Source organism: Dromaius novaehollandiae, chromosome Z (assembly GCF_036370855.1).
Source record: "Dromaius novaehollandiae isolate bDroNov1 chromosome Z, bDroNov1.hap1, whole genome shotgun sequence".
In the NCBI taxonomy this organism is placed as follows: domain Eukaryota; kingdom Metazoa; phylum Chordata; class Aves; order Casuariiformes; family Dromaiidae; genus Dromaius; species Dromaius novaehollandiae.
In genome coordinates this window covers 73143893-73164949 of record NC_088132.1, presented here as the reverse complement: position 1 = coordinate 73164949, position 21057 = coordinate 73143893, and the positions used below count along the sequence as shown (strand labels likewise).

Genomic DNA, 21057 nt, shown 5'->3' with positions numbered 1-21057 from the left:
GGCGCTCGGCGGCCCTCGGGAGGCCTCGGCCGGCTGCCGACGGGGTGGGGCGGGGCGGGGCGGGTCCCGGGGGCGGGGCGGGGCGCCGTGCCCGGCGGGCGCGGACGGGGCGGGGCGGGGCGGCGGGCGGTGAAGAGGGCGCGCGCGGGGCGCGGGGCGGCGGCCATGGCCGTGGCCATGGCGGACGCGGGGCCGCTGATGCGGCGCTACGAGGGGGCGGCGCAGGGCCGCGGCGTGGCGGCGGCCGGCTGGCGCATCTGCCTGGCGCACCGCTTCGAGGAGCGGCGGCAGCCCTACTGCGTCTCCGACCTGCATGTCACCCACCTCCTGCGGCACATCGGCCTCGGCATGCGGTACGGGGGGGCCGGGGCCGGGCGGGGGTGGCGGCCCCGGGGGGAGAGGCAGGGCGGCGGGGATCCCGGGGACAAGATATGGGGATGTGGAGTGGCCTGAGATGGCAGGACATGGTGGGATGGCCCCAGGGGACAAGGTATGGGGGTGTGGGGTGGCCTGAGGTGACAGGGCATGGTGCCCCAGGGGACAAGGTATGGGGGGTGTGGGGTGGCCTGAGGTGACAGGGCATGGTGCCCCAGGGGACAAGGTATGGGGGGTGTGGGGTGGCCTGAGGTGACAGGGCATGGTGCCCCAGGGGACAAGGTATGGGGGGTGTGGGGTGGCCTGAGGTGACAGGACATGGTGGGGTGGCCCCAAGGGACAAGGTATGGGGGGTGTGGGGTGGCCCCAGGGGACAAGGTATGGGGGGTATGGGGTGGCCTGAGGTGACAGGGCATGGTGGGGTGGCCCCAGGGGACACCATGTGCGTGTGGCCCCAGGTGCAGGGGACACAGTGCACATGGATGGCCCTGGCATCCTGGGGACATCTGTGGGGCAGACAGAGACATGGGGGGCAGCAGGGCGCCTCTGCCTGGCATGCAGCTCTGTGCTGGCCTGGGGGCTGCGGGTGAGCCACCCCCGGGAACGGGCTCTGTGTTGCTGTAAGGACCAACGCATGGAGCCGAGCGCGGAGCTGCTCTCCTGCCTCCATCTGCCTCGGCACTGTGCAGCCACGGCCCCTCCTGTGAGGACCAGGCTTTACCAAACCCCTGAGTGCTGGTGAACGATGGGAGCGTTGCTGGGGGTGGGAGCAGAAACCTGCAGGTACATGGAGGGTAGGACTGTGCTAGGAGAAGAGGTGGAAGCTGCAAAGAACAAGACTGCTGCCTGCGCCGTGTCCTGCCAGCACTCAGGCCTGCCCGCCTCCCTGGCGCGAGCACTGGGAGCACAGAGCTGGCGTCCCGGACCGCGCTCAGCAGGCTTGGGGCGAGCACGCAGCTCTCCCAAGCGCTCTGCAGCCTGGGCTCTCCCGAAAGCGGAGTGCCAGCACCGGAGGTATTGCCCAGTGCTGGCTGGTGGGCGCTTTGCTGTTGTGGTAGCTGTGGGGAACAGTCGCTGGGAGGGGACATGTCCCTCTTTCTTCCACCTTCAAGGTTTGCTGTTAGCGTCTGTCAGCGTTGTATCAGAGCCTCTTCCCTGGACAGCGTCGTGTATGTTATGTTGCATAAGGCAACGTTTTCTTGGCAGATTGCAGAGATAAGATGTTAGTTTAATTAAAGATGTTTTGCAATGCTGTGAACTATAGCTGATCTGGTATACAGGGGTTCTTCTGAAGCATGGCAGAGCCAGCTTTGAGCTCTCGCGTGCCATAAGTAACCAGGAAAAATGCATATGAAAAACAGTATTTTAACCTTGAAAAGCTGTGCTTGAAAAATTGTGTTATGCAATCACCAAAGCTGACATTGAAATGGATGGCAGTGTGATTTGTTTGCTTGTACTTGCTGTGTATTTATCACCTTTGGTTTTTGACCTTTTTGCTGCTCCTGCTCCCCTGCTGATGGGGGCGGGAAGCTGAGAGACAGACCTATGAATGGCTGCTGAAGGTTGCTGCCTGTAAAGGCTGATCATGCAAAACCTAATGGCAGGACAGGTAATGGACCGCTTTGGATTATAGAGCATGCTGGTTTCACCTGAGCAACGTGTGCTTTAACGTCCCTAATGCAAGCCTGAGTATCTGAGACCTGAGAGTGTGGGTCATGTGTGGTAGATAAGGGCTGTTAGAAAAGCAGCGACTGCAGGTCGATGGTGACCTGAGCTCAGCATGTGTTGCGCTGGCTCTGAAAGCGTGAAGTCCCTGGCTGTATGAGCAGGGAGGGGTTATCTCTTAAAGCACAAGCTTTAAGGAGATGGTGATTGGGTCCTATGTCCTGTTTTCACACGAGTTTCAAACAGAGTAGTAGCAGCAGCTTGTGTAGGTTCTAGGAAAAGGCTTTAAGTTTCAAAAGACTTTCTCTTCAGCAAGAAATGAAGGAAGAAGAAACTATTGGCTCTTGCTCTGCTCAGACTTTTGGGGTAGATTTAGATCTCAAAGTACCTGCAGAGGGCAAAGTTTTTTTGTAATGGGGCTCCTGTCCAATGAGCAAAGAAGAAGGTCCAGGTGGTGTTGATTAATGAGGGCAGTTGATGTGAGGATGTGAGGAAGTGTCCAGGACTCTGCTCTTGCTTTTGGCTCCCACCTGCATGCCTGTCTAATAGAGCTTTACCAGGAAACGGGCTGGGTGTGGGAGCATCGGGTTGGCTCACTGAGGTGTGCGTTACGCAGATGGCTGCAATGACTCTTCTGGCCTTTGAATGTGGGACCTGGACTATCTATCAAGAATGCTGTGTCAACAAGATCCTTTTCCTTGTGCCTTTGAAAATGTTGTGCCAATGGTGAAGGTATTTAAGCCACCACTCCAATTGTTCAGCAACTCCATACATGCTTGGGGACCAGGGCCTGTACAATGTTTTTGGGGTGTACTTTTGCCACAGAGGCAGCCAGCCAACTAAAACCCAGCAGCTGGTGCTGCAAGAGAAGCCTAGAGCTTGATCCTATGGCCCAATTCAGATTTGAATCTCTGAAGTCCTGCAGACTGGGATGACCTCTCCTGTTGTAGATGTCAAATGAACTGGGATTGCTCCCTGCTTGCTTAGGGCAGAGTGTGAATAGCAGCTCCTCTCTTGGGGGCACCTGTGGCAGGATGATGCTGTGCTCTCAAAAGCTGTTGTGCCTTGGAGCACCAGAAGTAGAAACCTCACCTGTTGCAGGCTCTTGAACCTCCAGGGACCGCTGAGATACCCTTGGGATTACAGCATGTTTTCGGCCAAGAAAGCCCAGGACCTTGGGTGGAGCAGTCACATCCTAGGCTGATTTGGGTTCACATGCCACTGTTGTGCTGAGCCTCTGGCTGATGGGTGTCCTCTGTTCCTCTCCCCACCTCTCCTCCTGCAGCCCAGACATGATTTTTGCAGCCCTGTGAGTTGCTGATAACTAGCAAGATTACGCAGGGAGTCAACCACGTTGCCTTTTCAGGCTGTGGGATGGGGGATGGGGTGGGAACTGAGGATGACTTTGCTGTTGAGATAATAAAATAGCTCAGGCAATGGCTGGACATATTGTGACTTTCTCCTGCTATATAATCGTGAAACTGCTTTTTCAATCCAGTGAACTCCCAGCATTACCTTCTGTATAAGGACCTGGGATACCCCTCTGGGCTGTGTTACAGCACCTCTATGTAGGCACCTTAGTTTGCGTATCCAGAAACCTGTTGGGGAAGCAGCTGGATAGGTTCTCTGGCGCTGGTTTAAAAGGCTACTTCCTTGAGAGAACGTGGTGCCAAAAACTCTCCTCGGCAATGTAAAGTCAGAGCTGTCTCAGCTATGAGAAGAGCTGTTGCAGCTGATGAAACTTCAGGATAGCAGCAGGCTGGTGGAGTAGCAGGTGCTGATTTAGGGCAGCCATACAGGCCAGGCTGGTTCTCTTGGTGAGCAGGGCTCCTTTGGGTGAAGTGTCCTTAAATAGTCAAATACGAAGTTAAATATGTAGGAATAGGAGGATGGGCTGCGATTGGATCACATAAGATTGCTTCCTGGAAAATGTGAACCTGAGAGGGATTTGGGGACCTTAGAAACTGGCAAATATAGGTGAAGGTACAGTGGCCACGTGACCAAAGAGGCAGATGAGTTTTTTTACTGCGTGAGAGCAGAGGGTTGTGGTGTTGATGACGTGTGTCCTGGTTTACCAAAATCAGCTCTTGTGCCTTTGTGAAGGGCATTGAAGGATGGAGAGAGCCCAGAGCAATTGAGAAGTACTTGCCTTAAATTCACTTCAGTGCCCATGTTCCTGTGGATGCTGTCACCTCGGTGCCACTGGTGACAGCAAAGGGGGGGATTCCAGGTGCACAGGGCCTTTTACCCCCAACTTCAAGGGGGAAATGCCGCAGAGGGGATTTGTGCCGACAGATTCCCCTTGCTGTATGGGACTGTGCTGAGCACCTGCAGGCCGCTGGCATGGCAGTGCGGGGCCCTGGCGTCCTGTTGGAGTGGGACAGGCAGCGCGCTCCTGGCCACAGTGCTTTCCTTGTGTTTGTGCCAGCCGTCCTACGCAAGCAGCCCTCTCTGGGTCTTCACCGTACACACCTGGAGGCAGCTCTTAGCTGAGGACAGTGCTTGCTACAGGCTGCTTGGGAACTGGGGCTGCTCTGGCAGCGCTGCCAGTTCAGTCTCTCCTCTCTGTTCCCTCAAGTTCAGCAGCTCCTTTTAATCTGGAAGCTATTTTACGCATGCTCATTTTATTTAGCTGGAAGATTTATCTTGGGGCAATTAGTTAGCCAGAGCTGGTCTCTTTTATGAGTGCTGACTTGGGAATCCAGCCCTGTTCCTGTTGCCTGGAGCGCTGCCGGCACACCCAGGTCTGGGTGCTCCCCGCAGTGTGCTCTGTTGCCTGGATGTCTCTTGATTCCCAGGCCTTTGGGTGAGAAGTTACCTGATGCGCAGTCCCTGGCTGTGTGGCGGGGGGTATGTGTGGGGGTGTATTTGTGTGTCTCACTTGTGTAATGTGCAAGCCGGGATGAACTGCCTGGATCCTGTAAGCAGCAGAAAGCAAGCACTGCCTGTCCCAGTGTACATGTCCCTGATACCAGCCACCCCCAGAGACATGGCACTCAGATGCAGCAGGACAGTGCGTCGCAACAGGAGCGTGGAGGTGGAAGAGCAAGGTTTGCCAACCCTAGGGGAGGATGTGGCTTCCTCTGGGCTTGTGCCTCAGCTCTGGGACTTTCTTTACCAGGGTGTGCAGTACCAGGTGCAGTGGTGCTGCTTGTGTTCATCCCCACTTCACGGGGGAATGGCTGGTAGTGCTTTGGGCTGGGAAAGCTTCCTGCCCCTGCACCAGTGGGGGAGCTGAGTGGGAAGCGTGGGCCTTGATCTCTACCCGGGTAATGAAGTGCTTGGTTTTCTCACCGTGCCCTTGCACTCAGGCTGTGGCTCGGAGTGAGTTTGAGAGTTGCTCTGCTGGGAGTGTTTCCTGACCCATATGCAGTGCAGCAAGATCTCAGGGGCAGGAGCTGTCACCCCATGTCCCTGGGGCCCAGAGGTTCCTGCAAGGCCTTTGTGTGTCTGTACAGGAGGGGTGGCTGGAACGTGTGCCAGCCACGCTCCAGAGCAGTGATGGAGAAGGGGCAGTGAGGCTGGCTCCTATGTCCTTTCATACCTCCTTTTCCTTGCAGATATTTCAGATGGTGGTACAAGAAAACCCGCCTAGAGAAGAAATACCCATTCATTGACCTTATAAGAGCAGTTCCTCTACGGCAGATCTATGGTGAGCCTCTGGTTTGGTCATTGGGTTGGTGTAGAGGGGATGCCAGCATTTGCCCTGGGTCCTGGAGTTGCTGCCAAGCGCTGGTGGTAAGGGGACCAGCTGGTGGTGCTGGGACCTCCCCAGGCCTGTGTGGTTGGGGTGAAATGGGAGAAGAGTGACAGGACGGGGGGCACCAGGCTGGAGGTGCAGGTTTTTCAGAGCTGATGTGAGGAGCAGGGCCTCCTGTAGGGCAGGCACTTGTGTGTTGGGAGCAATATGGGTGCTGCTGACTGGGAAAAGATGGGGGGGCAGTCAGGGTGCTAGGGATGACTTCTGGGGTGTGTGCAGTGCCACAGGGAAGAACAGGAGTGCTGATTTCTGTGTTTGCCAGGGTGCCCGCTGGGCGGGATCGGGGGAGGCACCATCACCCGCGGCTGGCGGGGCGAGTTCTGCCGCTGGCAGCTAAATCCTGGGCTTTACCATTACGAAACAGTCATCGCTGACCAGGTAGGTGCAACTGTCCTCCAGCCCCATCCCTTCCGTGCTTGGCAGTGCTTTTTAGTGTAAGCCAGGCAGGCTGAGCCTTGCAGTCGCCCCAGGGTAAAAGGCTGGTGCCATGAAGCAGCAGTGCTGACGCCAGGTTTGCAGATGAGCGGTGAGTTGTCCTGGACATAGGTGTTGCAGGGCTGCTCCCTGCTCTCTGTAGCTCTGCCTCCTAAATGGGTGCTTGGGGAACCAGGCGGTGTCATCCTGGCAGGACTTAGTGGCACATTGCCCCCAGAGCAAGAGTTCAGGGCATGTGAGGCCAGCCTGGACACCCCAGCTTGAGGACTGGGGCAGTAAGGGAGGAGCTACTTGAAGTGACAGCATGTAGTGGTTGGAGGCTGTGCCTCCGCAGCCCCAGCTGTGTCACACCTCCAAAGCCCTTGTGCCCCAGATGCCTGAGAGAGGAGCTGTTTCTAGGGCTGTAGCCAGCTGGCCTGTGTTGAGGAGAGTCTGCTGCGCATCCCCATGCTACACGTGGACCTAGGAAGGGGTCGGATGAGTGGGGATTTTGTTCTTTTGGGGGCATTTCTGAGACTTTACAAGATCTGAGCAGCCCACCTTTGAGTGCATTGGAGGTCTGGAGTCTTTGGGTGACCATGCCAGGCAGGAGGAGTCGCTCTCCTTAAAGGAAGGCCTTAAGAAAGGGCCTCATGCTGGGAGTATCTGCCAGTCATCCCTTCTGGAAGGTACAGCAGGTGTGGTTTGGGGGTGTGTGGCCCTCTAAGGTAGCCAGGGCTTGGTCTGTGCAGGGACTGAGAGCTGGATTGGGGGTGCGAGCTGTGCTGGAGCTGCCTGTGCTGTAGAGGCCTCTGCTCCTGGGCTCGTCTCATCACTTTGCCCTCCTCTCCTTCCCAGTTTACAGTTTGTCTGCGTCGCAAGGGGCAGACTGTTTACCAGCAGGTGCTGTCCGTGGAGAAACCCAGTACTCTGCAGGACTGGAACTGGGGCTACTGTGGCCACTATGCCTTCTACCACGCGCTGTACCCTCGTGCCTGGACAGTCTACGAGCTCCCAGGGCAAAATGTGGTGCTCACTTGCCGCCAGGTCTCTCCTGTCATCCCCCATGACTACCAGGTAAGGAGGTGGTGGCACCCTGCTTGCTGCAGCCTGCCTGAATGTTGGGTGCTGTGGGTGCTGTTGCTGCTCGCAAGCAGCATGTACAGTGTGGTGCTGGGATGAGGTCTGTCCTGCAGCAGAGCTGAAGGGTGACAGCCCAGACCCAGCCTTGCGAATGGGAGCCAGTGTTGCTGTGGCTGCTGGGTGCACTCTGGGTTCCCGAGAGCACTGTCACAGTCTGGGCAAGGTGCTATAAATTTTGAAGAGGACTGCCTGTTTTGGGGCTTGAATGCTCCATTGTGCCCTTTTCGGAGCTTGAACCAGCTTATTACCTGCTGGTTCCCTAATAAGGCAGCAGCATCTGCTGCTACAGCTTAATCCACAGTGCTGGTTATCCCTCCAGCAAATGAGTAAGGAGAAGAATAGTCTCATGGATGGTGTGACAAATGCAGCTGCGTGCAGCTGCTTTAAGGAAAGCAGGTCAGACTGCTCCCTGCAGCAGGGGATGCACTGGAGGAGCAAGTGTCCACACCAGGCTGTGGCTGCACAGCTATTACAAATCAGGTTGGCAGGGACTTGGCAGAGCTGCCTGAGTAGGAACAAAGGGTCAGCACAGCAGAGACAGTCCTGTCCTGTGGGATATGCTGTGTAAGATGTGTCCAGGATAGGCCTTGAGTAGTGGCTTGGCTCACAGATCTCATGTCTCCAGTTTGGGCAGCAAAGGCTCAGAGCTAGTGAATTTTAGACACCTGAGCATGCTGTGCCCACAAATGCTGCAGTAGATGAGCGAGTTCCATGCTCCTCCACTACTCCTAAAGTTAGCAGAGAGGACAAGGAAGTGCGGAGCTTGTTTGTCCCCAAATTGCTTGAGTGTGAGGGAAGCAAGGCCAGGCCAGGAGTGAATCAGGGATGGGTGGAGTGTCCCTGCTGAGGCTTATGGCTCTTTATGGCTGGTGGGTCCCATGTGCCATGGAGACAGATGTGGCTGAGATGTTGGCTTAATTCTGTAGGCTTTCATCCTTGTTTATTTTCTTTCCCAGCCTGGTCTTTTCTGTCCTAGTCTGTCCTAAGATCATGTCCCTAGTGCCAGCTGCTATCTGGGCCTGTAACGGTCAGACCACAGTAAGGCTTTGCCTGTCCCAAGGCTGATGGTGCTGGGAGTGTTTGTCCCTTCTTCCTGCTTGTGCTTTGCTCTGGCAGCTGTTCCTTTCCCTTTTGACCTATGCTTTGATGTTTTGTCCTGCTTGTTCCTGCACTTGTTTCTATGCTATTTCTATTCCCAACTCCTGTCCCTGCAGCGTGGCAGGCTGATATCTATGCCCTTGCTGCACAAAGGGTCAGGTGCTAGCATTTCAGGAATCCCTCAGCCTGTTCTTGTGGATCAGTTTATCAGCTGAGTGCTTACTCAAGGTGCTCCTGAGGGTGTTTTAGCTGGTTTCTGCATGCTCTTACCATGTGATGGTTATTTATTAGCTAGAGTTGCCCAACTACGGTCTCAGCTTAGTAATGCTCCCCAGGCAGAAGGAACTCCTGCAGAAACAAGGAAATTCCAGAGGCTGGCAGTAAGGGATGCCTCACTAATCCTACTGTGCATTCCCAGCCTTGGGCGAGGGCAGGAGGCTGTGCTGACATTCCTGACCCCGATGTTACCTCAAGAAGCAGGTAGGTCTGTAGCTGCTGGTGTTGGCCTGTTGAGCACTTGAGAGGCATTTGAGTGTTAGACACTGGTTTCCATCTGTCTCTGTATTGCCTGGTGTGGATTTGCTTGCTCAGGGTTTGTGACCTGAATTTTGTATTACCTGCCCCCACAATTCCTCTGCTCCAGTTTGGCAGCAGACTCCAGGTGTGGAGTGGAAAGACTGAGTCATTCCTTGTGCTCTTGCACCTGCCTCAGCCCAGGCAGTTTCTCCTGGCACTGGGGGAAGCAGTGCTTGGAGCAGTTCACCACAGAGTGCAAGCTCTGCATGGTGTTGTCTGTCTCTGCCAGGACTCCAGCCTGCCAGTGGCATTGCTCATCTGGGAGGTGGAGAATGAGAATGACGAGGATGTGGATGTCTCCATCATGTTCAGCCTGCAGAATGGCACGGGTACGAAGGAGGACAAGAGAGGGGGGCACTGGAACGAGCCCTTCACCTTTGAGAAGGAGGGCAAACAGGTTGCTGGCGTTCTGCTGCATCACTGCACTCCCGTGAATCCCTTCACCTTTGCTATCTCTGCCTGGGAGAAGGTAAAGGGCCAGCTGGTTGGCGGTGGTCTGCGGGCTCGCAGCATCCCTCACGGTGGGGAGGCAGGGGCAAGGCATATGTGTCCCACATGGCAGAGGTCTGGACTGTTGTGCCTGGGAATGACCCCATCTTGGTGCTTTCTGGCCCCATTTGGTGTGGCTCCCAGTGTGGGGAGAGCTGTGCAGCCCTGCTGAATATGGGGTCTATGGGCTGTTTCTGGGCAGCTAGTGAAGGATGGATGTGTGGTGTGCCTTGGGTCAGAGTTAGCACCACCCCTGGCGCTTACCTGACTGCCAGGGCAGGAGTAGCAGCGTGACTCCAAGTAGCCTCCAAACAGTGCCGTGTTTGGGGAGTGAGATTCCAGTACAGAAGCTGTGGGTGAAGCTTGCAGGACACTAGATGAGTAGATCTGGAGTTAGCACTGATGGGCAACATGCAGAGTGTGAATTCAGGGCTGCAGGATTGTGGGGTAATTCACTGTTCTCCCCACCTGCCCCACTGATGGGCAACATGCAGAGTGTGAATTCAGGGCTGCAGGATTGTGGGGTAATTCACTGTTCTCCCCACCTGCCCCACAAAAGGACCAGCTCCTAGTTTGGGCTGGGGGGGGGGGGGGGGTCTGATCTCTCATCCAGCGGAGACGGCCAGGGTGCTTGCATTACCTGCTCTTTGGAGGGAACCCTTACCTTGACACAGTCTTTTCATCCCCAGGCTGGCACCAGAGTTACCCACTTCACAGCATTCAGTCCCACAGGATCAGGTAAAGAGGTGTGGCAAGACCTCCTTCAGGATGGCAGGCTGGATTCCCCTGTGGGTGAGTCGTCCTTTCTTCCTGTGGTTGAGGCCAGGCCTGCACAGAAGTGTGCAGCAGGAGCAGGTGGCTGCCCTGATGGCAGGGCACAGAGCACCAGCCCTGGCGAGCAGAGCTGGGCTTCCCTTCCTCTGACTGCCTGGATGGGGTTGCAGGGAGTGTAACATCTGGAGGAAGCTCTTGCAGAACTGAATGGAGAGAATCTGTCCCTGCGCAAAGGTCCTTCCAGTCCCTTGTGTGGTGCAGGGTAAAGGCCTAAAGTGGGAGATGCTCTTGACAAGGCTGTGCAGGGCTGCCAGATACACAAAAGGACTGGCTTACCTGTAGTTGTCACTTGGCTCTTGGCGATGCTGTGACCTGTCCCCAAGTCCTATGGCACTTATGCTGCATGAGAAGGGATTTAATCTATATTTGAATTTCCTGTTTAGTTTCATTGTCATGCTGTCATCATTGTGGTTTCATGACTTGAGTGAAGGTTCTCCAAAAGCTGTTTGTACCTCTTCAGGGCTATTCTCCACTATGTACTCTGCCTATACTAGTATCTTAGTCTGACCAAGGTTGCACAGAGTTGAAGTTTTCTACTGATCTAGCTGTAGCGATGCCCAGTCACCTTCTCTAAATTTGTGTTGCCAGTGCTGCGAGTGATGCCAGTTTAGATTCGCCCTTCTAGTGGGCATTTAGCAGCTCTCAGGTTTTGGTGCTGACGTAATTTGCCGCCATCTTGTTACTACAGGGGTTTCCTGAAAGCCTCTGAAATTTTCTGGATAATTCTGCATTGTCCTCAGCTGTCTGCTCACTCCCTCTGCAGAGAGCCTTAAAATGGACTCTTGCAGCCCTTGTTGATAACTTGTTATTGCAATAAAAGCTTGACTGTTTGCCTAATGTCCCAGCCAGCATTTGACCAAGAATAATGCTGACAAACTCAATGACGCTGGCGCTGAGCCTCTGCAAAAACTTTCTGAAGCTTAAATTACGTAAGCATTTACATAAATATTTCTGGAGACATGTCTCCTACCTGCTTGTCTGCAGATGCACTCAGAGCTCTTGAGGCTATTGGGATGTGGTTTTCCTCTGTGTGCTAGGTATTATCATAGTCAGGATCTGTGCTCCTGTTAAAATTGTTGCCTAAATGAGTTTACCTGGCACACATGTCAGGGCCAGCATGTAGTTATCCTGTCCCCCAAGGGCTTTTCTTAAATACAGGCACAATTCAAGCATCTTTCAAATGGTTGGAGAGAGATCTGTCATTTATGAGTGATTGTGTCTGCACTGATAGCAGCACAGTTACTAAGTAATGAGGCACTCCATCCATTCCACTTGTGCCTGGTGATTTTCCTGCCTAATTTGCTCCTATGCTTCTGTTTGTTTATTTTTAACCCTTGTGCTTATGGCAGGTATTTTTTCCTGTTTGCAGAAAGCATTTTTTCATGTACAGTAATATTGTCACTGAAATGTCCTGCATGTTCTACCCAGTCATAAGGGGGCTGGGGCATGCCTGAATAGCCTTGTATCCCTCAGGACATCACCCCCAGGCCCTCCGGGCTTGGTAGGCTTTCATTGTCACATGTGAACATTTCCTGCTGGCAGGTAGAAGTACCCCAACAGAGAAGGGGGAGGCAGTTGCAGCAGCTGTGTGTGCCAGTTGTACGGTGCCTGCCCGAGGGCACAGGACGCTTGAGCTGGCTCTGGCATGGGACATGCCCTGGGTTCGTTTTGGCTCGAAGGAGAAGCTGCATCTCAGGTGGGTGGATTGTGTGCAGCCACAGCCAAACTCCTGGGCCTGCTCCAGGTAGAGCTTGGCTTGTGTGCCCAGAGTTCCCTTTTCCCCCTGCTTTCAGACTGTGGACTTGAATGCTACCCAAGGAGCCTTGCGCTGCCCACTGTTTGCAGCTGGCTGGCTCTGGTGTGGCCATGACCCTGCCAGCTCATGTAGAGGGGGAATATGCCCCTGCCCAGTGGGTGTGTAGGACCCTCTTTCCAAAACCCATGCTTTCCCTTTGGGCAGTCCTCAGCACTGCTCATTAACCTCTCAGCTGGCATGGAGACTTGGACCTTCTAGCTCTGTCCCTCTGGCATCCCAGTGCTGGCTTGTCTCTGCTGTTTTGGAAGCTCCACAGTCTTTTATAGCCTCGACATCCTTGCACCAGCAATCCTTTTAGTCTCATATTCCTCATGCTCCTGTTGCAGTCCATCTCCTTCAACCTTACTGGGGGAGGCCAAGTAGGGCATCTGGGCTAGATGGGCTTCCCAGATGTGCCTCTACTTGCCACCCTAGCAGGCTTTGTGGGCAAGTGTTGAGGATCCTGACAAACCTCTGTTCTGCAGGCGATACACACGCTATTTTAACAGCAAAGGCGATGTTGCTCCTGCCCTGTCACATTATGCGCTAACGCACTATGAGGAGTGGGAGAAGAAGATTGATGCATGGCAGAAGCCCGTCCTGGAGAACAGGTGGAATAGATGGGAACAGCACCCTGTGCAGAACAGCTTAGCACCCTTCTGGCAGGCAGCACTAGACTGACAATTTGGTCTGGATCTCTGGGAGTGAGCTGGCAAGTGGCAGCAAGGTGACCCCCTGCCAGGACAGTGGTCTCTGGCTCTGTGCAGCTCTGTCACATGCTGTGAGGGAGATGCAGCAGAGAATTGGTGTGTTTAGAGGGTGCTGCTCCCAGCTCTTGGAGAACAGGGTGATGCCTGCTGGCCTTGTGGGGCTGTTGGGGGTAGGAGCACTGTGTCTGCTCCTCTGTGGGGCAGGTTGCATGCTCTGGGGGCCTGGCCTCCCTCGTGGGGTCCCCTCCAGGCTGGAGCTCCAGGGAACAGAGGGGCTGTTAGTTGCCTGTGCTCAGGCTCACTGCCCTGGCTGTTGTGGCTGAGTTTCCCTTTTGCCTGCAGCCACCTGCCTGCCTGGTACAAGTCCGCCCTGTTCAATGAGCTGTACTTCCTAACGGACGGGGGGACCATCTGGGTGGAGCTGCCCCCGGACGGCTGCGCGGAGGACGTGCAGGGGCTGGCAGGGGCTGGCCTGTCCCAGCATCTCCCTGTCCTGCGGGAGTATGGAAGGTTTGCTTATTTGGAAGGTAACTTGCAGAGGAACGATGGATGGTCCCACCTCAACCCTCCCTGTTGCTGTTTTGCCTGCGGTGCAGCAGCTTTTCACATGCTGCTGGGTAAAGAGCAGGGAGCAATGCTGACTAGTTGTTCCTGGAAAACCCACTGTGGAGTTGAGCACGGTGCAGTGTGAAGCCTTCTCCAGACCCCTGGGTGACCTACACCTACATGGGGAATGTGAAATGTCTCCCCTCATGGGAATCCCTGCCTATGCCAGGGAAAGGGCTCAGCCTCTGGGGCTATGTGGGAGGGAGGATCTGTCCCTCCTTTCCCCTCCACTGCAGCAGGTCTCCCCTGCTTCACCAGCCCTCTGTGCTTACAGGCCAGGAGTACCGGATGTACAATACCTACGATGTCCACTTCTATGCCTCCTTTGCTCTCGTCATGCTGTGGCCCAAGCTGCAGATCAGCCTGCAATATGACATTGGTGAGTGATCCAGGAGACCTTGGCTTGACCCCTGCTGATGTCTTGACCTACAGGAGGGACAGAGGATTTGGGACTGCTTCTGCCATAGAAATAGGTGCTATGGAGCCAGCATCCCCTCCACTCTTGTGCCCTGAGACTTGTGAGCATCTGATGTCCTTTCCCATCTGTTGTTGCTCAACATCTCTCTGCTGAGCACTTTGATACCTTCTTGCTGCTTCCTTGCTATGCTGGAGCTCCAGAGCTGGCCCTACCTGGGCTGGGGAAGTTCTTGGTCTTAACAGCTCTCTTCCCATGTCCCTTGGCCAGGGGGAGAGGAAGTGTATAGCTGTTTGCAGACCCTGATGCTTTGGACAGGCCTGGAAGTTGCTCTGTGTTGGCCCAGCCAGCAATGATCCCAGAGGGGACAAAGCCAGAGCACAGCCCTTTGCTGGGCTGAGGGAAGGCCAAGCCTGCTGGGGCTCCTTTCCAGCCCTTGGTGCTGCCACCACCTCAGTTAAGGGGAGTGCACTTACAACAGTGTCATGTGAGGTCTTTGTGCCTGGCCCCTAGCAAGGGGCAAGGAGCACAGGGTCATGTGTCTCCTGTTGAGAGGAGACTGGAAGCAGCCTGATGTCCCCTCATCCCTTTGCAGGATGCTGCCTCTTACAACTGCAGCCCAAGTGGAGAGCCTGGTGTGCTGCAAACACAGTGGGGCGCTCGTGGCCTGTGCCTGTTGTTAAGGCTTGCTGCTGCAGTGTCTGCTGTTTTTTCTCATGGTTCTTGCTTTGTGCCCTCCCCAGCTGCCTCAGTGGTGAATGAGGATGTCCAGCCCCGGCAGTACTTGATGTCTGGTCGGACGGCCCAGGTGAAGCTGAAGAACGTGGTGCCCCACGACATTGGGGATCCAGGTGAGGGGCCAGGCCTGGCCTGTTGAGCCAGAGGGGGCATAGGGCTGCTCTCACAACTCTTTACGCTAGTTAACTCCCAAGCTGTGGGACAGCCCATGCTTGGGAAAGCTATGTGGCACATGGAGTTCCTTTTAGGAGCAGGAGGCTTGGTTGGCCCTTGCTATTCAGGGTGGTGATGGCAATGCAGATTATGCTGTAGGAAGCCTGTGCAAGGGAGACATGGTGAAGTTACAGCAGCAGGAGGAAGGCTGTTCTCAGGAAGGATGGCACAGGATGCAATATGTCTTTTTGGTGCCGCTTGATCGTAGCGCTCTTGGGACCTTGCACCTAGGCAAGTGGATGTTTGTTGCTCTGTCCTTGCATAGATGATGAACCATGGCAGCGTGTCAATGCCTATATGATACACGACACAGCCCACTGGAAGGACCTGAACCTGAAGTTTGTGCTGCAAGTGTACCGTGACTACCACCTAACACACAACTCCCAGTACTTGCGGGACATGTGGCCAGTCTGCCAGGTACTGGAGGGATGGTCCTGCCTCACAGCCTCTCACTGAAGCTGTGCGGAAGGAAGCAGCATCCTTCCTAGCTTCCACTGGGAGACATGTGACATCCAGGGAGCAGGAACAAATTGTGCCCGAGCAGAGCGTGAGGGGCAGTCATGGGAGAAAGCTGCAGAGGGTGCTTGACTGTCTCCTGCCTCCCACAGGCTGTGATGGAGTCAGAGCTGAAGTTTGACACAGATAATGATGGGCTCATCGAAAATGGTGGCTTTGCTGACCAGACATATGATGCGTGGATAGTAACAGGAGCCAGGTGAGCAAGAGAGACAAGAGGGCATTGAGAAGGTGACAGATGGCAAATTGGGGCAGGGGAGAACTCAGAACTGGGAAGGCAACCCCAATGTGTTGTAGGGGTCTGCACAACCCATGCTGCATCCAGCATTGCCAACCCTGCTTTCCTTCATTCTGGCAGTGCCTACTGTGGTGGGCTGTGGCTGGCAGCTGTCTGTATGATGTGCAAGATGGCAGATATGCTAGGCGATGGTGAGATCCTGCAGAAATACACTGCCATCCTGGAGAAGGGCAAGGAGGCGTTTGAGAGGCTGCTCTGGAACGGTGTGTATCCACCAGTGGGAAGCTGCACTCCCTTCAGCCTGCAGGGACCACCAGGCTGGCTGTGCACTGCTTGGTGTAGGGTACAGCCCTCCTCAGGGCACAGAGCCTTGCTGGGGAGCCTTGGGGTGCTGTGGCCTCAGCTGGAAGACAAAGGAAGGTGGGGAGATGTCAAGTCTCCAAATGGAGAGGAAGCAGCAGGTACCAGGGAGGGATGTTGTTCCCCACAAAGGGAGGCAGGGGAACAGTAAGGGTACAATGCCAAGGAGTGGCTTGGGAAAGGAAGGAGGGGAACACCTTGTGAAAAAGGTGCCATGTTCCTGCCTTGCTGGGAGGAGTAGGAGCAGCACGCACAAGGGATACAGCTATCAATTTACACTGTTTACTGTCTCTTCCAGGAAAATACTATAACTATGACAGCAGTGGGAGTGTCACTTCCAGCAGCATCATGTCAGACCAGTGTGCTGGGCAGTGGTTCCTTGGGGCTTGTGGCCTGGACCAAGAGGTAGGAGAAGGGGCAGCATGATCCAGAGCAGCTGGGCTGTGCTGAGCTGAGGCCTATGCTTGAAGAGCAGTAGGGCCAGCACATGGTGTGGGTTAGGCATTAGTCTGTTAGCTGCTGGTGCAGAGGACTCTGGCCTACTTCTATGCAGTGGCAGCACTCTGAAACAGAGCACTTCATGCAAATCAGTGCGGCTCATTAAACTGAAATACATTTGTGAATAGATTATGCAACAAGGGTGTGTAATCTGTCAAGTTGAACTCACTTCGAAGAAGTTCCTGCTGACACTTATTCTCAGCAAAATGTTATTTCTTTAAAAAGTGGAGAATATGTGTCCATGTTATTGACTGCCAGTTTAAAGTCCTGAATGAAAATCAGAGGAGACCAAAATCTATTTGGGGCCCTGAAGTCCATAGGCCTTCATTTGCAAGAGAAGGATTGACTAAAGACTAATCTGTCAGATGTTAGTATTATAACTCGCAGGACACAACAAGGTGGTAGAGAGCAATCAGGTGGATTATTAATGACCAATAAACAATTGACAGACTGCACTACTGGACAGCAAAACTCTCTGTAGTGGTGCAGGACAGGTGAAAGCTTTGTATCTGAAAGAAGGCAGAATGATGCCATCAGCTGCATGAGGGTGATGGATCACTTCATAGTCTGTTAGTATTTGAGGGGAGCTTGAAATAGCCTATCCTGGGAGCAGATTGTACTAAACATGTTGGGATTTAATGAGAACCACTGGCTTCTGCTTGTGCCTTCCTGTATTTATTCCAGTTTGGATTTCTCAAGCAGGGAGACTAGGACTGTGCCCAGAGCTGCAGATGACGTCTTGCTCAGGCCCTATGCAGTGATACCCAAACATCTCTTTATGGGGGAAATAGTAAACCTGGTGCAGTCAGAAGTTTCACTTGCCTCTTCCTTAGGCCTCGGACTTTGCTTAGGGTATCTTTCTTCTCATATAACTAGTGAGCTTTGAGCTTACTGAAGACTTTATACTGCTGAACTTCTCTATTACTACAGTCATCCAATTTTGTCCACATGATGTTTTGATTTCTGTATTGTTGGCACCGCTCCCATGTTTGTCATTTCATTAGCACACTCCTGCTGCGTGCCCAGGTCAGTAAGGAAATATGAAGAATGAAAAGTCTGACCCCAGTCCTGAAGGAATTTACCCTAGCCTTCTGCCAGAAAGTCAGCTTCACACAGCCCCTCCACTAGTTCCTCCTTCCTTAACAACACTTGTACTTATTCCCAGATACAGAGCCACACTGGAAAAAAAAAAATTGTTTCCAATGCTTGGTTTTAATGAAGATAAAAGGGACATGCCTTTTCTTGATGTGCATCTATAAAAGATATCTGGTTAGACTGCTCAGCCTGCCTTTGGCAAGCTTGTATTTCATTTCATCATGCCTTCCATTTCCTCTGGCTTTGACTGCAACAAACTTGCAAGGAAAGTCCCGCACATCACTGAGGTTGGGCTGGACTAATGAGCCAAGGATTACGTGACTCTTCCTTCTCTCTTACGAAGTGGCGTAACATTCTCTATGTTCCAGCTCCAAAACATCACTCCCGATTTGATCATGGTGAAAAGTCAGTGTTACAGCTTTTCAGTTATCTTAATATAAGATGACACTAAACAAGCCTCCTGTTGCAGTGTTGCTGAGTTGTGAGCTCTGCTTCTGACCCACAAGTAGTGATCTCTGCAATAATGTTTCTCAGTATTATTACTAATACAGAAAGTATTGAAATAACACTAACTTAGCAATGTGCAGAGAGTTTTTAATCTCGATGCAGTAGTACTCATTGCACAGCAGCTCCACGGCTTTTTATTTGGCTTGTAGGCTTCTTAGTGCTCGCTTTTTAACTCCTTTTGTAAGAGCTTACTCAGCATGATTATTTGCAGTTTGTTCTCCTAACTGATTTTTTTTTTTTTTTGGCTCTTCTGGGGAGAAAGATGTTTTCACTTCCTGAAACTTTCCTTGAAATGGCTACTTATCCAGAAAGCTACCCTCTCTTTCCCCATAAGTCTTATGTTCTTAACCTTTGCTTGGCATAAGTTTCAGATGTTTCAAAACCAGATGTTGAAAACGTCAGGCATCCTGTATGTCCCAGTCCGGGCTCTTCCATGTCACTTGCATCACCACCCAGTTACAAAATTTAGGAAATTAAAAACTTTTTGAAATTGATCAAAAACAAGCCCTGTTTTTATTTTTCCACTGAGCTGAAGCTGAATCTCCTGTGTCCAGTTACCACAGCTAGCTTTTTTGTAAGATTCCCAGGACTTGCTCAAATGAAGCCTGAGGTACCCAGGGTCCTGCTCAGTTCACTGCTTGCAGTGGCAAATTTTGCCCATCAGCAGTAAGGGAGGAACCTACCAATATCCATAACACTCACTCCCTAGCTGGGAACTGCATTCCTGTGTTATCACGCAGCCTTACCAACATCTTTCCTTTTGGCAAGAAGGTATCTTCAGCCCCACTGACCCCAGGGGGACTGCAGTTGTGCCTGTTTCAGCTACCTCTGCTCTAAGTGTCCTATCTCTTCTAGGCATTGCAATGCTTGTTTTAATTGTGGTAGATGATGGAAACAGACTGATAGGATGAAAGACCAGTACAGCAGTTTCATCAGTAGGAAATATGGGACCCCAGATACTCACTGCCCTGAGAAACATGCAGCTGTGACCAGAAACAAAGGCCAGGAATTCAAATAAGGTGGCAATTCTGAGTGGGGTTGGCCTGGTCCCCAGAGCAAACTCCTAAGAGAAGCAATGGGTTTGACCAGTGACTGAAGGTGAGAGGCTTTTTATGGAGTCATGATAGTTAGATGAGTTATTGGACTTCCTGCAAGGAAGATGGGATGAAATTGTCCTGTGCTCTGAAGAAGAGCAATAATGGTCTCTTCTAGCCTAAAATTTAACCCTGCCTGAGAGGTATGAGTAACCACTGAGGCAAAGCATGTGTGCACACTCATGCTCTCTCCCTTGCACTCTCTCCATGCAGGTCTTCCCCAAGAGTCATGTTGTCAGTGCGCTGAAGACCATCTTTGAGAACAACGTCATGGGCTTTGCCGGTGGCACCATGGGAGCCGTGAATGGCATGACGTCTGATGGGGTGCCAGACGCTTCCAGCGTACAGTCCAACGAGGTGTGGATCGGGGTAGTATATGCCTTGGCTGCCACCATGATCCAGGAGGTGAGCAGGAGATTCTGTGCCTTCAGGGCAGCAAGCAATGGCCCCAGGTCTGTGCCCTATCCTTGCACTCCATGCAGGTACTGATGGCCTTCTTTCTTTCCTCTGCTGCAGGGCCTGGTGCAGGAAGGTTTTCGCACAGCAGAGGGCTGCTACCAGACAGTTTGGGAGCAGTTGGGCATGGCCTTCCAGACACCAGAGGCCTACTGTGAGAAGAAGATCTTCCGCTCACTGGCCTACATGCGGCCCCTTAGCATCTGGAGCATGCAGCTGGCCCTAGAGAGGCACCAGCATCCACAGAACCCGCCTAGGCAAAATCCCTCAACCCTTGAGCCCTAGGGCCCAATAGTGTTGAGCAGATGAATGAATGCACCCTGGGGCTGGGGACCTCAGCTGGAGGGCGGTGACCCTGCCATGGTGCCCTTCCCTACCCCCCACCTCTTGATAATATTCATATTGCTGTTTTTCTTCCCCATCTCCTCACCCAACCCACAGGTCATGCTCTTCACCTTGAGGGGACCTCCAGACACAGATGCTGAGCATAAGGGGGTCCAGAGGCACAAGTTATGTCTCCTCATCCTCACCGGTGGAAGGAGAGGAGTGGGATAAGGGGGCATTGCTAAGGCTTGTGTCTCCCTTTCCCTATTGCTCAGGGCTCTGCCAGCCTGCAGTACAAGTAACTTTCCTCAACGTGAGCTGGTGCCATCCTCTAGGAGCAAGCAAGACCTTTCTCCTGCAGGCTTTGTCTGGGAGAAATCAGTGGGCCTGGTAAGGTAGGAGTTGGCCTGTAAGGCTAATAAGTGTGTGTGCATGAAGTGAGGACCTTGGACTGATGTGGGATATGGCTGCCTGCACCTGATCTGGCTGCTCATTGCTGCTGTACATAGACATGTGGATACTGTAGCTGTTTCTCTGCTTGGTAACTGCTGCAGCCACAAACTGGCTCTCCTGGACTGACCCCCCTGGCTCTGCCTGCAGCTGGAGTTGGCTCTGGGCCTGGTGCAGTGCTGGATAGGTCAGGGAGCTCCAGCCCAGCCCGGGAGCCCCCTCGGGGTGGGATCTGCCTCCCCAGCCCCTGTGCCACAGCTGTGCATGGAGCTGTGTGCTTCTCCCCACCACCAGGAGCCAGCACCTTCCCCAGGCAGGGAGCACGCAGGAGAGCTTGTAGCAAGTACAATCCACAGTGGGGCCTTCCTAGGTGGGGGGAGACCTGGCTCCCTGGCCTGTGACAATCTGAGCCCAGGTTCTGGCCCGAGTGGAACAGCACGTCTCTGGTCTGGTACTGTGGCACCCCTCCCTGCTTGCACAGCCATGCAGACTTGTGTGGGCAGTGGAGCAGATTTTAATTATGAATCATTTTAATTTAAGTTCTTAATAAATGATTATCTAGCTGTCCCTGGTGGTGTACTTCCTTTGTAGCAGGCTGAAGGGTGCATGAACCTATATTGTTGTCCCTTTTCCTTCAAAGCTTGTCCTAACCTTAGCTGGTTTGTGCAGAGGCCTATGTGAATGGTTT

At 53.4% G+C, this 21057-nt stretch overlaps 1 protein-coding gene across 1 annotated transcript; it reads left to right on the top strand.

Moving 5' to 3' along the window:
- Positions 1–89: 89 nt before the first annotated feature.
- GBA2 (glucosylceramidase beta 2) lies at positions 90–20936 on the top strand. The gene is made up of 17 exons (XM_026117390.2): positions 90–353; positions 5601–5692; positions 6063–6178; positions 7073–7291; positions 9261–9500; positions 10210–10312; positions 11897–12050; positions 12635–12760; positions 13202–13386; positions 13740–13844; positions 14624–14731; positions 15097–15248; positions 15440–15546; positions 15706–15848; positions 16244–16350; positions 19353–19544; positions 19656–20936. The coding sequence occupies exons 1-17, from the start codon at positions 166–168 to the stop codon at positions 19878–19880; spliced, it is 2562 nt and encodes an 853-aa protein (XP_025973175.2). The 5' UTR covers positions 90–165; the 3' UTR covers positions 19881–20936.
- The last annotated feature ends 121 nt before the right edge of the window (positions 20937–21057 follow it).

Excerpts from the sequence above, each read along its gene's own strand:
- GBA2 (XM_026117390.2), top strand. The coding sequence starts at position 166 with ATGGCCGTGGCCATGGCGGACGCGGGGCCGCTGATGCGGCGCTACGAG. Across the intron at positions 7,292-9,260 it reads TCATCCCCCATGACTACCAG|GACTCCAGCCTGCCAGTGGC; the intron begins GTAAGGAGGTGG and ends TGTCTCTGCCAG. Across the intron at positions 14,732-15,096 it reads CCACGACATTGGGGATCCAG|ATGATGAACCATGGCAGCGT; the intron begins GTGAGGGGCCAG and ends GTCCTTGCATAG.